Raw genomic sequence first — 16,637 nt, 5'->3', positions numbered from 1 at the left:
CAATAAAGAAACTACACCACACGATCAATGTAAAATTGCTTAACAGGGGAAGGCAGACGGCAAAAACGAGGGATAAATGGCTACAATGTAAGTCTTACAATCTTAGCAATTTCCCTTAAATTACCACCTCTCTAACTCCTTACTAGATTGCCTTGCTGAGGAGTCAGAAACCTGCTCACCTGTGGTCCCAAAGAGAGAGAAGAGCTCACCTGCAGTCCATGAAAATAATAGCCAGATGCATCTGAGAAGCTATCTTTATATCCTGTGAGCTCCTGCTGTTTTGGTGCTGAAAAGGTCTGTGTGCAAATTCGCGCCGAAAAGTTCGAATACACAAGAGAAAGGCCATGATTGGCTGATTCAAACGGGCAATTTCCCAGTGGCCAAACTGCTCCCATTGTCTGGAATGGATTTCGAATAAAGCTTGGGGTGGTTTGAATGTGTCTACATTCTGGGGCCGAAATGTTCCCGCCCAAATCCAAGTTCATCTGGCTAAAACAAAAGGGATCCAACTGCCCTATTGTCTGAGTAATGGGTGATTCAAGCCCATTCATTCTAAACTGTTCGTTTTAAAGTCTCTTCCGTAGTTTAGGTGTGTCTCATTGTGTGTAAGGGGTTTGAATGGAGTTGAATTACTATGTAAACAGAAACTGATTCTCTTGTGGTCACTCAAAACCGCAGCTTAAGTGGATAATCCTTGTGTCAACATCCTGCAGCAGTTTCTGTAAACAAACATAGATTGCTTCTGTAGGGAAGGCAAACTCCCTTTTTTTGATTGATAGAATTTGACTGCCACTGCTTGATCCTCCCACTTTTCACAGACATCCTCGAGCTGCTTTCTTTTGTCCTTGGCCATGCTTTTCTGACGGCCATTTTTAAACCCCTTTGCAATTTACACAGTTCAAAACTCAAGAGTACATTATTTAAATAAAATGTGCTGTCCTAAAGTGTGCGAATTTTTCCATGAAGTTCCTCAATTCCGGTGTTGTCCACGTGCTGCCCAACTCAACGCAGCCCCCGCCCCCCCCCCCCCGCGATTCTGGGTATGTTTAAAACATTTTTCAACCCAGAGGCAATTTCCACGATGTCGATTAATATTTCCCGAACTTCGGGGACTGAGGGTTTTTTTTGCAAACCCATACACTCCCTTGGTCGGACTCCACAAACTGTGGTAGTCTCCACCTCAAGAATACTTCCCGGACCAGGATCCTGGCAGTACCCAGAGCTGTGGCAGTTCTGCAGGAAAGGCCTCTACCCACTTGGTAAACACGTCCACCAGGACTAGGCAGTATTTATAGCCTCCCTGGGCGGTGGGCAGGGGCCCAATGTAGTCGTCTTGTATCGACTGCCATGGTCCCTCTACCATCCTGACGTGTCCCATAGGTACCTTCCTTTTGTGGGGGTCAGGGTTGTTTGCAGCGCACACAAGACAGCCTGCACAGAACTCGCGGACATCGTCTCTGAGTCCCGGCCACCATCCCGCCTGTTCCACTCATTGCCAGGTGGTCTCAGGCCCGGGGTGTCCCGCTGCTGGACCCTCATGGGCCAGTTGAAGGAATTCACGGCGGTGCTGCTGCAGCACAACCCACTGTTCCCCCCGGAACAGCAAGCCCTCTTTAACGGAGAGGGTCGCTGTGCCGTACGGACCTTCTACTCCCTTTCCCTCAGCGACTGCACTGAGGACTGCTTTTAGGACGGGATCTTGGGCTTGGACCATCTTAAGGTCCGGGGCTAATGCTACCCCTACGCTAAGGTCCAGGGCTAACGCTACCCCTACACTCCCTTGGGTCTTGTCCCTACCTCTGACCGCCGCCATGGGTCTGGACCCAAATGGGTCCCAGAAAGTGCCTGTACGGGCACCCTCCTTGGCGAGCAAGTCAGCCTGCTGGTTGCCTTGGCCGCAGGGTTCTGTGGAGGAATGGGCTTTCACCTTGTGGATGAAAACCTCCCCTTCCTCCCCCACTGCTGCCAGGATCTTTTCCAGCAGGAGTTTTACTGTGAGGGGTCTCCCGTCAGCGGAGGTGTATCCGCGGTGGGACCAGATGGCCAGGTACTCCGTACACGAATTGCACGTGAACATGCTGTCCGAGCAAATCATGTAGGGGGAGGGGAAGATTTTGGGGTGTGTAACAACGTACACCACCATGGACAGTTCAGCCTGCTGGGCGCTCATGGTGCTGGGGAGCTTAATCACCAGGGCAATGTTTGCCGCTGGGCCGTAAACTCCACACCCCGTGAGATGCTCGCCAGCAGATACCGTGCTGGAACCGTCTACATAGATTTCGCGGCCTGTGGGATGTATCCCGGCCCATAAACCTATGTTTACTTCCCAAACCCCTTCAATGGAACACCGGTGGGCTGTTCCAGGATATACCATGTTGGCTGCGATCTTTGGCTCACAGAGACCCTTCACCTTCAGATCCATCTGTGAGAGGAGCAAGGTCCAGCGGGCAATGCGGGCACTGCTCACTGTCCCATCCTTGATCCTCCCGTCCAGAAGCATCTGGGTGGGTGTGTGATGGGTGAGGAGGGTGATGGGAGAGGTGCTTGTGAAGATCAGTGATCTTTTCACAGCCCAACGTGTGGCCAAAAGATGCTGCTCACAGTTGGAATAGCTCCTTTCCACATCTGTGTGTATCCTGGAGGAGTAGACCACCGGCTGCAGCCGGCCGTGCCGCTCTTGGAGCACCACAGCACTCAGGCTGTCCCCACTGGCTACTACCTCCAGGAATAACTCTTTCCCCCATCTATGGCTCCTAAAGCTGGCGCGGTCTGCAAGTCTTTCTTGAGCCTGACAAATACTGCCTGGCAACCCTCATCCCAAAGCCACTCCACTCCCTTGTGTAGGAGTTGGAGCAGAGGGGCTGCGGTGGCCGCATAGTCCTCAATAAAGTCTCTATAGTACCCGGTTAACCCTAGGAACGACCTCACACCTGTTACTGTGTTAGGGACCGGTAGTTCTTGTACCACCTCCCCCTTAGCCTTATCTATGGCCCTTTCTCCAGCGCGCATGGTCAGGCCAAGGAATTTCACCTCCTGCTGGCCGATCTGCGCTTTCTTGGGATTCACTTTGAAACCCTTCTGCCCTAGCAGCTCCAGCAGTTCAGCCAATAGCGGGCCATGCTCCTCTTTCGAATCAGTGAACAGGAGCAGGTCATCCACATATTGAACCAACTGTCTGGGCTGGCTAAAATCCTTCAAACTGTTGGCCATGCACTGATGGAAAATACTGGGGCTGTTGTGGAAGCCCTGCGGCAAGCAGTTCCACGTGTACTGTTGCCCTTTAAACATAAAGGCAAACTTGTACTGATCCTCCCTCCTTACAAGGATGGACCAAAACCCATTGGAAATATCCAGCACCGTGAAAGTGGTCACGGATGCTGGAATACTCCCTATGAGATCGGCAACTGCTGCTACTGTGGGTGCACAGGCTGAGATGTTACTATTGAGCACCCGATAGTCCACCGTGGCCCTCCAGGAATTGTCCTGCTTTCTGACCAGCCATAACGGAGAATTCACGTGGATAGCTATCAGTCTCAGAACTCCCTGCTGTACTAACAAGGACATGGCTGCTTCCATGTCCGGCTCTGCTTCCCTGGGGAAGTTATACTGTTTCTGTGGTTGGGCCATGGGGTCCCCGTCTACGCTGACCTCAAACCCTGTGACCCTCCCGCAGTCATGTTTGTGAGTGGCAAATGTGGCCAGGTGGGCCTGCACAAATGCCTGGAATGCCGGTGGGGTGTTGCTGACCATGAGCCTGAGGTTATAGTCCTCTTTGGGCTTCATGGTGCAGAGGGTCCCCTTCCCTTCCTTTCCCAGGATTACTATGACCTCTCCGTTCTTTACTCTACCTGCCCCCCAAAGGCAGTGATTCCTCAAATCCACTAGGATCCCGTGGCCTACGATAAAATCGGCTCCCAGGACCCCTCTTCCACCCTCCACGTCCCATTTCATCAGGACACAGGTCCACTTGGAGCAGAGCAGTCCTAACCGAATGGTGAGCGGGATGGAAAACGAGCCAGCCTGTTCCCTACCCGTGAACCCCGATAGACTGTATGGTACCCCGCTGGAGAGAGGTGAGGTGGTGGGGTTAGCTGAGTAGACCACGGTGCATGATGCCCCCGTGCCTAACAGATAGGTCCTCGTCACCTTCTCCACCTCCATCTCCAAAAGGGGTCTTTTCCACTCATCATACCGGAGAGAACACAGATAAACAGGCTGCGCTGGCTGTGGGTTGGATGGGGCTGACGGGGTGAGAGCACCGGTGGTGGCTACTACTGTCCCCTGGCCAGTCGGTAAGGACCTCATGGTGTCCAAAAGTGACTCGACCTCTGCGGAAGGGGTCCCTGCCCCTGCCTTTTGGGCTGGGGCTGGGGGATGCTTTCCCTTGTTATCTTTCCAAGGGTTTTTGCACTCCTTCCGCCAGTGACCATCCTTCCCACACCCGTAACTGTTACATTGTTATAGTATCACATCGTTAAATGGAACTACTTTGGTATGGAACTACTTTGGTATGGTGTAGTTATATTGCTATGTGGCACACTGTACACGGGCAGTGCACAGTGCAACGTCGGACATCTTGTATCACTCCGCACCATGCGGCAGCACTGTAACAAAAGCAAGAATACAGCTAAGTAAAAAGCACTAACTAAAAATGAACTAAAAGTGTCTGTAATATATATAGTAATAAGAACACAAGGAGACACAACATGGTGGCAGCGGTATAAGTGAGTACAAATTCTGCTATACATACTACGAATAAGACAAAAAGTGATTTTATGAGCTGACTGTGAGTGCCGGTGTCTGCGGTGCTTGAAAGTGAATCGTACGGGAAACTAAAATGACGGCTGCCGCTGCACTGACTGTGCAAATGCAACCCCTCATGAACATGGGAAGCTGACAATATAGTAGGAGCATTCCGCAAGTTCAAACAGAAATGTGAGCTTACATTCAAAAGCTTCCTGAAGGGTACTACCAATGAGGAAAAGGTTAGTTACATTCTGTTGTGGACAGGAGAAAAAGGCCTAGATTTGTATAATAGCTGGAGTTTGACTGAAGAGGAAAAGGAAAACCCAGCGACAATTTTTGTTAAATTCAGCAACCATCTAGAGCCTAAATCCAATCACCATATACACAGATACAAATTCCAGAGTCTAAGACAGGAACCCGGTGAAAAAGCTGACAATTTCCTGACAAGGCTGAGAAATGAAGCCAGCAAGTGTAAATTTAAGGAAATGGGGGAAAGGCTTGTGGACCAGCTAATATGGGGGTCAGCGCATGTAGAGGTACAAAAAGCCCTGATAGGAAAAGAAAAGCTCGGAATAACAGAGGCTATAGATACTGCGAGAGCTCATGAAGCCATGAAGCAGCAAATGAAAACGCTGATTTCTCAAACGGCTGACATGCAGACGACTTCTGAGATGGACAACAGAGTGGATGCAGTGAGAGAAAAGTACAACACACAAAGACATGCACATGACAACGGGGGAAACATGTGCAGAAATTGTGGAAGACCGCACGATTACACAGACAAGAGGAAATGCCCAGCATATGGAACAAGCTGCAATGCATGTGGCAAACTAAACCACTGGGAAAAGAGGTGTAGAACGAAGAAAGGAGGAATATACATCAAAAACAAAGGCGGACAGCAGAACCAGAGAAAGAAACACAATATCCATGCCATGGATGAGCAGGATGATGATGATGATCACGACAATGCACTAAACATCGAAACCATAAAGATACAGCTTCATGAGATGTCCAGAGCGGAAAATACTCCGAGGAGAGAATTGCACACCATCATCCAAATCAAAAAAAAGGTCAAAGGTCGGCCCACTACCATCAACTTAAAGTTGAAGCTGGACACAGGGGCTCAGAGCAACATTCTCCCATTGAGACTGCACCAGCAGATCTTTCCCAAAAACCTGAGAGAAGATGGCTACCCGAAAAGTGGTTGTTTAAAGGCAAGTAATGTCACGCTGACAGCATAAGGGGGGAGTGAGATTAAACAACTCGGAATAACCTTTATCAAAGGGACACATAAAAGATAGAACATCAACTGCATGTTCTATGTCACCGACACTGAGAGGCCAGCAATCCTGGGATTAAACAGCTGCAAGAAGTTGAGATTGATCTCAGTGCATCATGAGCTGACGGAAACATCACTGAAGATAGACAGCAACACCCCACTGGAGAACCGCCCACAAATCAAGAGTAAAAAAGACTTGATAGACATGTATCCGGACTGTTTCGATGATACAGTGGGATGTTTCAGACATTTCCAATACCACATCACCATCGATCCAGAGGTAAAGCCCGTTATCCATGCTCCACGAAAAGTACCCATTGAGCTGAAGACAAAGCTTGAAAGAGAGCTAAAGGAGATGGAAGAAAAGGGAGTGATCGTAAAGGTCACTGAACCCACAGACTGGGTAAACTCAATTGTGGTACGAGAAAAGCCAAACGGGCATCTCAGAATATGTTTAGACCCCAAAGATCTAAACCAGGCTATAAAGAGGGACAACTATCCCACCCCAACACTAGAGGAGATTACGCCATCACTGGCAGGAGCCAAGGTTTTCTCAAAACTAGATGCCAGAAATGGATATTGGAACGTGAAGTTGGATGAGGAATCAACAACACTGACAACATTCAACACACCATTTGGGCGTTACAAATTCCTGAGGCTACCATTCGGGTTAAAGGTCAGTCAAGTTATCTTTCAACAGAAAGTAGACGAGACATACAAAGGCTGTGAAGGAGCTATAGGAATAGCTGATGATATTCAGATCTATGGAGCAGATGAAAGAGACCATGACATGCATCTACATGAGGCCATGGAGCGTACCAGGAAGGCTGGCATCAAGTTAAATGCAGATAAGTGCATAGGTAAAGTCAAGGAATGCCAATTCTTCGGTATGATTTATACACCAGAGGGAGTCAAGCCAAGTCCAGAGAAGATTGCGGCGATTGCTGAAATAAAACCACCCAAAGATAAGAAAGAGCTGAGGAGTTACCTCGGCTTGATCCAATACACGAGTTCTTTCATCCCACACATGTCGGAACATACAACAAATCTCAGAGAGCTATTGAAAGAAGATGCCGAATACCAATGGTCTGAATCACACGAAAGGAATTTCAAACAACTTCAAGAACTGTTGTGCAAGGAAACAAGTCTGTCATATTATGACAGAAGAAAACCAGTCACTCTGCAAGTAGACGCTTCTACCAGAGAACTAGGGGCAGCTCTGGTGCAGGAAGGAAAGCCGATAGCTTTCGCATCAAAGGCCTCGACGTCAGCCGAGACGAGATACGCCAACATAGAAAGAGAACTATTAGCAGTAGTGTACGGATGCGAGAAATTCCATACATACCTATATGGCAGGCGATTTACAATAGAGAGCGACCATTGTCCACTAGGACAGATCTATAAGAAGAATCTGTGCAAAGCGCCTGCAAGACTGCAAAGACTACTTCTAAGGCTCCAAAGCTATGACTTCATGCTTAAATATAAGCCAGGAAAGGAAATGGTGCTAGCAGATGCGTTGTCTCGATTGTCACCATATGAGAAACACGAGGTGGAGGGCCTAACAGTAAAAATCCACCACCTAGTGAATGTTACCCTTACAAAGCTCAGTCAAATCAGAGATGAGACTAGCAAAGATGAGGAATTGCAACTACTCACACAACAAGTAATACAGGGGTGGCCAGAGAGAATCCAGCAGGTACAGGCGACAATTCGTCAATACTGGACGATTAAAGATGATATTGCAGTAGAAGACGGTATTCTCCTTGCTGGATCTAGGATCATCGTGCCAAAGACGATGCAGACACAACTTCTCCATCTCATACATGAAGGCCACATGGGAATGGAGAAATGCAAACTGAGAGCCAGATCAGCTGTATACTGGATAGGCATGTGCAAAAATATCGAATAGATGGTCTCTGCATGTGGTATATGCCAGAAATACAGAAATGCACAACAAAAAGAGATGATACCTAGTGAAATATCGTCAAGACCATGGCACACTGTTGGGGCAGATCTCTTCATGTGCAATCAAGAATGGTATCTCATAGTGGCAGATTACTATTCCAAGTTTCCTTTTGTGAGAAGGATGAAAGACTTGAGAGCCACAACTACCACCAGGATTGCAAAGAGCTTGTTTGCTGAACAAGGAATCCCGGAAAAGGTAATCTGTGACAATGGAACCCAGTTCACATCGATTGAATTCAGAGCTCTGGCAGAAAAGTATGGGTTCAAAATAGTAGCCTCATCCCCACATTTCCCAAGGGGACACGGGTTCATCGAAAGACAGATCCAGACTGTCAAGAGAACTCTCATCAAAAGTAGTGAGATGGGGGAAGACCAAGACCTTGCCCTCCTATCACTCAGATCAACACCACTGAAAGCAGACATGAAATCACCTGCGGAATTGCTGAATGGGAGGAAGTTTAAGACGGCACTACCAGGAAAAATACATCCTCCCCAGGACCAGGAGGACTTCAGACAAAAGCTGGCAGAAGGACAAATCGTAGGAAGCAAACATTACGATAAACATGCAAAGACGCTACCAGAATTGCTGAATGGACAATCAGTGCATGTGCAAGACCCAGTGTTGAAAACCTGGAATCCAGCCAAGGTCATTGGAAAAGCTGACACTCCAAGATCCTACTTTGTAGAGACTGAACCTGGTAACCAATACAGATGGAACAGACTCCACATCAGACCTTCACCTGAACTGGATAAGCAGCAGACAACATCAGCAACATTGACAACACCAGCTACCACAAGCAGTACAACACCAGAAACAAGCGCTACAAATCAAACAACCACGAGCATGCACACTCCAACTCCAAAGACGACAGCAACAACAACAACGAGAGTGGAACACACCAAAACACCGCAGAGAGGAATGGTCACCACCAAATCCACAAGATGGAGGGACAACATCCAACCACCTGAGCGATATCGCGAATAAAAAAAAACTCACGATTCTTTGTAGTTGATAATAGTAGTTTAGATATAATACTTGTTAATTTAAATTGTTAAATTTCATGTTTTCGTTTTTTGAGAAAGAGGGATGTTACATTGTTATAGTATCACATCGTTAAATGGAACTACATCGAGACACACAACGCAAAATCGTAGAGCAGAAACGGATAGCCAAGTTCCGCACTCATGAGGACGGCCTCAACCGGGATCTTGGGTTCATGTCACGCTACATGTAACCCCACCTGACATAGGGTCATCCAGACTTGAGTCGTCGTTGGCTTGTTCTCTCTACACAGACGCGGCCGGACCTGCTGTGATTTCCAGCAAAGAAAATGTTTTTTGTTTTTCATACAGACCCCAGCATCTGCAACATTTTACCCCTTGTGACCCCACCTCATTGTTCTTTGATGTAATGTTTTCCTGACTGACCTGTTTGGACACCATTCACACCTTTGATTGCTGTGATTATCTCTCTGCCGAGGTGTGCTAAATGGCAGTTAGAAAGATTACCTGTAATCATCTGGCATTATTCTCTGACTATATAATCTATGTCTATAGGCATCTCTCCACTTCACCTGATGAAGGAGCAGCGCTCCGAAAGCTTGTGATTTCAAATAAAACTGTTGGACTATAACCTGGTGTTGTGTGACTTCTTACATTTGTCCACCCCAGTCCAACTCCGGCATCTCCATACCAGAAAGTGTTCAGAATAGACAGTTCTAAAAAGTGAAAAGGGGTTAATTCAGTGAATAAGGAGAAAATCAACATTATTAAAAATATATTTTCCATTTATTGAAAATGAATTACTTCAGTCTATTGACACTTTCATCCAGCACAGTTCTGAATAATGCACACACTCGCACTCTCACACAATAGAAAGCGGTATAGCATAGATATTAAATATGTTAAAACAAAAACAGAATAATTTAGATACATAGCTTTTAAGATTTACAAATGTGTTATTTATCATAGTATCTCGAAAACGTCATTAAATTAACAATGCATTTTTTTAAATAAATAGAATCACGATTCATTAAAATGTCCTTTGAATGATCTAGCAGATTAAAAATAGTCAGGTCCTGCAGGTGATGCGCGTTCCCAGGTAGATTTTGGGGTGGGGGGGGGGGGGGGGGGAAGGGAAGCTTGATTCCGACCCATCACCACAAATCACATCTTAAAAAGAAAATCACTTTTCCGTCCATTTAAAGCCAGGCAGTGAAGTCTGCCTGTGTTTGAAGGCGACCTGCTGATGTAAAGGACTGGGATCGTCGTCTGTACCCATTGTTCTCAACCTGCGTCTGCTTTAACAAATCTCTGTAGAGCTGCGACTTGAGGAACCTGGGGTAAGAGTCTTTCTCCATCAGGATGTGTACCTTTCTCTGTGCCAAGTCAAAACAGGACAGAGTGGGGCATAGAATGTTCTTCTTAGTCACTTCTTTAGTATGAAAATCAATGTTCACCTTTTAAAAAAAAAAAATAAAGAAACAAATTAGTCCTTTTGCAGCACTGAGATAAAGGTTAATCCAGTTACATTCCTGGCCACTATATGCAAGTAGCACACCAAAATGTTTCAATAGTACCATTTTGCATTGCATCAGGCATACAAAAGACCTTCTGCTTAAAAAGGTCACATGAATGATGGTTAGAACAGCGCAATTTGTTTTTCTTGTAATTAGATATAAAGCCCAGTCTTCACTAAAACTCATTCTCGCCAATTCCAGTCATGTTTGCAACTTCTGCATTCGCCAATATGTTTCCACCACAAAAACAATTCAATTGACTGGTCTCTGTTCCAGTCTTTAAGAAGAGGCATTTTTCCCCACCCCCCCACCTCCTTTCAGCAAGACAAGAGGCAAGCTGGACAGATTGCTCTCAGGCCTCCAAGATCCTTTCTCTAAAACTAGCCAGTGGTAAGCATGGGGAACAGTCCCAGAGCCATGCTCCCTCAATCTGTGCGAGGAAGCACTTAGCTTCTTTTTGGCTTCTCCCTACAAATGGCATCATCGAAGTCAAAAGCTCACTGTAGAAGAGCTTCTCTCTGCAAGGCTTCATCTTGCATCCTCATAACAGCATATTTGATCTCCTATGTTTTAGCGACAGAGTTCCTTGCAATCCTGCCAATGGAGGGCACAGCAAATATTGCAATGCATCATTTTGGAAAGCCGTAATCCAGGTGATTGTTCAAGACACTAATACATTCATAGGGCTGGATTTTGTCAATGGGGAGCTTTTGGAGGTGGGACTCCCACTTTTTGGGCTGTAGTCCCGCCTCCATCGACTTGTGGCCAACCCACATTATTTTCCCTTGATTGACCTTAAGCCTGCCCTGCGGGCTTAGCCAGTCAATTAAGGGACACCTGGTTACTGGTGATGTCAGCGATTGACATTTCATCTGTCAAGAGCTTTTGACAGATGAAAATCAGCATTTGACAGCTCTGTGAAGCTGTCAAACACTGACAATCTGTCTTCTAACTTGAGCCCTTCTACTCAGACTCAGTTAGAGATCTCTCCAGACCAGAAAGCAGAGGCTGCAGCTTTTGACAGTTCAGCGGCCATTCTGCTTTCTGTGCCGGTGAGCTGATGGACTCCCGAGAACTGAAGGAAGGAAGCCTGCAGGAGAAAGTAAAGGTAAGTAAAACTTATTAAAATACTTTACACTCACCTCACACACTTACTTCTGCACACATGCACCCATCACTCACCTGCACAACGGACATCTCGACCCCTCCAACCCCTGCAGACCCACGGTCCGCCTCACTAACTTGGCGTGGTTCGGAGCCGTTGGGAAGCCTACACTTCAGGGCTAAAAATAGGGATTAGGCAAAAAACTGCCCGTTAACTACCTGTTAACAGGCAGTTAATTGGCACTAATCCCCTTCCCGCCTCGGAGAGGCGGCTCCCAGCACAGGTCGGGTCCCCGCCTCCTGGGACATTGGCAAGGAGGCGGGTTGGGGGCGGGATGGGTTCCTGCCCCCCCCCCCCCAATTCTGCAATTTTCCCACCACTCCCACCTCCAAACCCGCCTCCTCAGGGCTTGGAAAAATCGAGCCCATAGAATCTTAACAGCACAGAAGGAGGCCATTCGGCCTGTGCCGGCTCTTTGAAAGAGCTACCAATTAGTCCCACTCCCCTGCGCTTTCCCCATAGCCCTGCAAATTTTTCCTGTTCAAGTATTTATCCAATTCCTTTTTGAAAGTCATGATTGAATCCGTTTCCACCACCCTCAGGCAGTGCATTCCAGATCATAATAATTTGCTGCACAAAAAAAAAAAAAAAATTCTCCTCATCTCACCCCTGGTTCTTTAAACAATGATCTTAAATCTGTGTCTGCTGGATAACAAAATATGTAAATAAACCCATTACAAAAGCACCCCCTTACCTCTTTTGGAGCATCAGTTTCTATGAAATCCGAATAGATTTTCTTTGCTTTGGAGGCCAGTTTTGCAGGTGACTTGTTTCTCTTGTAGTCTTCACAGGCCATCCAGAATTCAATGTTCTCCTCGCTGTACTCTGACTGTAGAAAAGCTCGAAAGAGACCCAAGCCAGCTTTAAGAGACAACAGAACATGTCCGACTGTAAATACTAATTCAACCTGTTCAACTATACTAGTTAGTTATTGTAGTTTGAAAGACAACTTCATAAAATGAGATATTCTGCCAAGATTCTGTGGCTAAACATTTAAGGTGTATGATTAAATCACCTGCTATTTTTGGAATGGACCCACAATACAAGTATGAACTGCAGGTCACTTATATACTGAAATTTAAGTGAGTATCCAATGTACAGCAGAACCAAGTAAACCGACAATTGAAAACATTATGCCATTACATCGGTCTGTTGGTAATTAATTCAAGTCAATCAATCAGTCATTGGTTTGCTGTACTTTCATATTTTGTTGCTTTACTCAGAGTTAAAAGTGATTGATACTTACATTTATGTGCTAGGAGTTTGTCTAGAGATTCACCCCATTTCACAGGCTCATCAAGAGATGTACTAGGAGAGAAAAAAAATCACTTTTAAAAATCTCAATTTATCAAAAGAACAACTGACAAGATTGGTTAATGGAGTGAAAAAGATTGTTGTTTTGCTGGCGCACAAGATTACTATCAGCATTTCACTTCAGCAGATTCGTTGATGCAAATGGAAAGTTTCCTTGAACTTTGCATGCTGCAAAAAGATAACTCAGCACGCAACCTGCCTCTCCCACTGCTGCCACAAAAACCCATGTGCAGCAATACAGGAAAGCGGTTGATACTTTGGTGTTTACTTGCTGCAGCCGAGGCTGACCACTAGCCTTTCTTCTGTTGTTCACAGCATCCATCTGCAAAGCTAGGACTGCACACGTAACCGTGTACCAATAATAGCTCTGGCTAATCAGCCGATGAGAAAAAGCCAAAGGCTCTTAATTCAGACTGAGGCAAACAAATATTTTAAAGCCCATAGATGCCTGCAAACCACCCCGCCCCCACTTTTAATTCTGAAGTATTCTTTCATCCCAAACCATTTGATACTGTATAGAAATGCACATGCTTGCAATGCCATCACTTAAGCTTTAAGGCAATAGGAATAAAAGTTATTTTGATTCCCATTATTTAGTGGCTACATTTATAGCAACATGTTCTGCAGACACGAACAGATATAGGGGGCTAAATTCGGTTGATTTGCGCCTCCCGTTAGTGCCCTATGAGGGCGCTAACGGGGCACAAATCAACTAGCGCCTGGGCACGGTGCTGCTAATGCCTCCTGTGAAATTCAGCGGGAGGTTAGCAGCGGCGCGGCGCTGCACTGCCGGCGATGACGTCATCGCCATGCGCAGCGCCCCGTTCACATCCCGGCTGTAATATTGGGTGGCGACCCCCTGACTTACCATCAGACGCTATGTCCGCCGGGGTCAGGGGGACCTACCTGTGGCCGGGGCAACGCTAGTTAAAGGGGAGGGAGTGGGTGGCCATTTTTGTTGCACCTGCCCCCGTGAAACCCCCTCGCGGGGTGTCGGCTGCTCTCGATCCCTGGTGGCCCAGCTGGGCGCTGGGACGCGCTGCACCAGGCCCCTCCCTTTTAATAAAGGGAGGAAGGACTGCAGTACCGTGGCACATAGCGCCGCGATATTGGCTTGCAGCACTCCAAGAGGGACATGGGGGTGCTTCCAGTAGCGCCCCTCCTCCCTCTCGGGGTGCTACCTGGGAAAATCAGCCGTGGGGGCGCTAACTTTTTTGGGCCCAGTGAAGGTAGCACCCCAATTTTTACCCCATAACTTTTTAAAGACAGGAAGACAGACTTTTCAGATTTTAAATACAAGCACAGACCACAAGTACACCACATTCTCTTACAAGCAAGATTTTCCAACTTATTTTACAGATTAGGTCATTTAACTATGTTCAAAGTTATCCTATGAATTTGTACAAGTATTAATTATTTAAGGCTTGATCAATAGTAGCAGCCACCTATGGCTTGAAAACCTAGCACTTTGGCAAAACTCACTTTGCTTTTTCAGGTTTACTGGGGAATGGTATGAAGATTTCACGTGATTCCGCCTTCTGCAGGAGGAGGCTTAACCGATTCCGTTTGTCCTTATGTCTGCAAAATACAAAGTTGATAAATTGTATTAGAAAAGACTAGTCAAGCGACAGACTGGAAGCAGTGCAACACAGGGGTACCATTAGAACAGTGTCTGCATCCTCACCACTGCCCCCCCCCAAAAAAAAATACCCCACTCTTGTGCAGGTTACTAATGCAACAGAAGTTTGTCATTTAAAATTCAATATAGCATCCAAGATCACTAGTATAAAATACAAGTGTATGGAATTAAATAGTCAATGGGGTGGGGGAGGGGGGCAATGTTAACCTAACCACCCATCGGGAAACACTGGTTTTACACCCTGCCTGATTTTACTCTCCACTGAAGTCAAAAGAGAGCGATATTTGGTGGGAGTCGGGCAGGGGTTTAAAACCAGTGCTCCGCCCGGCGAGTTAGTTTAAAATTACCCACCATGATTCTGACCCAATATCTTTACTTAGAATGTACAGCACAGAAACAGGCCATTTTGGCCCAACTGGTCCACAGTTTATGCTCCACACCAGCCTCCTCCCCGCCCTCCTCCTCATCTAACTTTATCAGCATATCCTCATATTCCTTTCTCACCCATGTACGAATCTAGCTTCCCCTTAAATGCATCTATGTAATTCACCTCAACCACTCTTTGTGGTAGCGAGTTCCACATTCTACTTAAAGGATAAAAGAAGTTTCTCCTGAATTCCTTATTTATTAGTTATTATCTTATATTTATGGCCCCTAATTTTGGAATCGTCACTGTGACACTGAGCCACATCTGCAGAATTCAAGCACCCTTCACCTCATCTAAATCCACATGCCTGTTTGCAGCAGCACCTCGTTAGTTTTACTCACAAATAATTAACATAATCTTTGATTGACAAAACGAGTTTGAGATTTCATTTCTGAACTGTACTTTGAAAAATTACAAAGCATTTTCTAAACGCTTCAGTTGAAAACAATTTTCAGTGTTGACCCTGGTCATAATTTGTACAACAAAACAGATGCAGAATATTGTTAATTTTTATTTAAATTCTAGCTCATAAAAACATTTAAATAACACGCTGCTCTAAATTTGTTCAAATAGAGCCAGGTGCTATTTATTTCAGTTAAAACACTAACCTTTTTGTGATGTTCATGAGTTTACATTGAGACTACATTTTAGTTGCACATCCTTCTATAAAACAAGTTTAGCACAAGAGACAAACCGATGCTGCTGTTATCTCAGGTCCAGGAATATCTCAGACCACACAATATTAAAGGCACCTTTCCCACTATTACCTGTTTTTAGTCTCTCTTTTTCCCTCTTGATTCTCCTGTTTGATGATCCGGTAAGGCTCCTCTTTGGGAGCTGACATGTTAAGCTGTGGGAACAGGAAGAGTACAGTCTGCATGGTTCCACCGAAGGTAGAGCAGATCCTTCTAATTCCAAGTCACTTCTCTAATACACAGGTTGTGAATATTTAGTCACCTCCACTTGAAACAGGTTAAGAAGCTGCGAGCCGGATGACTTTGTTAAAGCTAATTGGCTGTTGAGTGTTTGGACCCACCCAGTTCAATGACTTCAAAGAAAGGAAATCGGCTCCCGTGGTTACAGCGAACTTACACAGTAGCTGCTTACTTACAAACCACATGGCGCATTTAGATGCTTCGCGTTTGACGTCACAAGTTAGAAATACGCCACAGACTCGTTCGACCATGAACTGGTTACCGCTAAAGATCTACATAAACAAACGAGCCCCAGCAATGTGCAGTCGGGTTGTGGAGGAACCGAGAGATTCCTTGCTTTATTCTTGAATTGGTGGAGTCTTTACTGGACAGGAGGTTTTTTGCAAAAGTTTTGTCTGTGGAGTATGTCTCTCCTCGGCGTGTTAAAAGATGGGTTAGACATTTCATCAGCTCATTTTGCAGCTTCTGCTGGCGAGCCATATGAGGCAGGAAGCAGACATTGGCCGGGAGTTTCAGTTGTGGTTCCCGTAATGCCGCAATATGATTCAGACAAGACAACTGTCTGGTACAGCAGTTCTATCTGTGAGATTATAAGTGGGGGACTGTGACATTTTTAATTGTATTATCCTTATATAGTTTAACTTACAT

The 16,637-nt window shown here is 46.0% G+C and overlaps 1 protein-coding gene across 1 annotated transcript; it reads right to left on the bottom strand.

The window, feature by feature from the left end:
* Positions 1 to 9,756: 9,756 nt before the first annotated feature.
* Positions 9,757 to 16,137, bottom strand: LOC147121858 (regulator of G protein signaling 5-like). Its single transcript, XM_085982364.1, has 5 exons — positions 15,822 to 16,137; positions 14,471 to 14,566; positions 12,921 to 12,982; positions 12,369 to 12,535; positions 9,757 to 10,449 (listed from the first exon to the last, which is right to left on the bottom strand). The coding sequence occupies exons 1-5, from the start codon at positions 15,932 to 15,934 to the stop codon at positions 10,192 to 10,194; spliced, it is 696 nt and encodes a 231-aa protein (XP_085838490.1). The 5' UTR covers positions 15,935 to 16,137; the 3' UTR covers positions 9,757 to 10,191.
* Between the last annotated feature and the right edge of the window lie 500 nt (positions 16,138 to 16,637).

The sequence above is a fragment of the Somniosus microcephalus genome, chromosome 3 (genome assembly GCF_052327205.1).
Source record: "Somniosus microcephalus isolate GS21.2 chromosome 3, FLI_Smic_1.0, whole genome shotgun sequence".
NCBI classification, from domain to species: Eukaryota; Metazoa; Chordata; class Chondrichthyes; order Squaliformes; family Somniosidae; genus Somniosus; species Somniosus microcephalus.
This window is presented reverse-complemented; position numbering and strand designations above follow the sequence as displayed.

Bases quoted from the DNA above. Each gene is read 5' to 3' on its own strand.
- LOC147121858 (XM_085982364.1), bottom strand. From the start codon at position 15,934: ATGCAGACTGTACTCTTCCTGTTCCCACAGCTTAACATGTCAGCTCCC. The intron at 14,567-15,821 runs GTAATAGTGGGA...TGTATTTTGCAG, and splicing joins AAAAGAGAGACTAAAAACAG to ACATAAGGACAAACGGAATC. The intron at 10,450-12,368 runs GTAAGGGGGTGC...TTTTTTTAAAAG, and splicing joins AAACTGATGCTCCAAAAGAG to GTGAACATTGATTTTCATAC.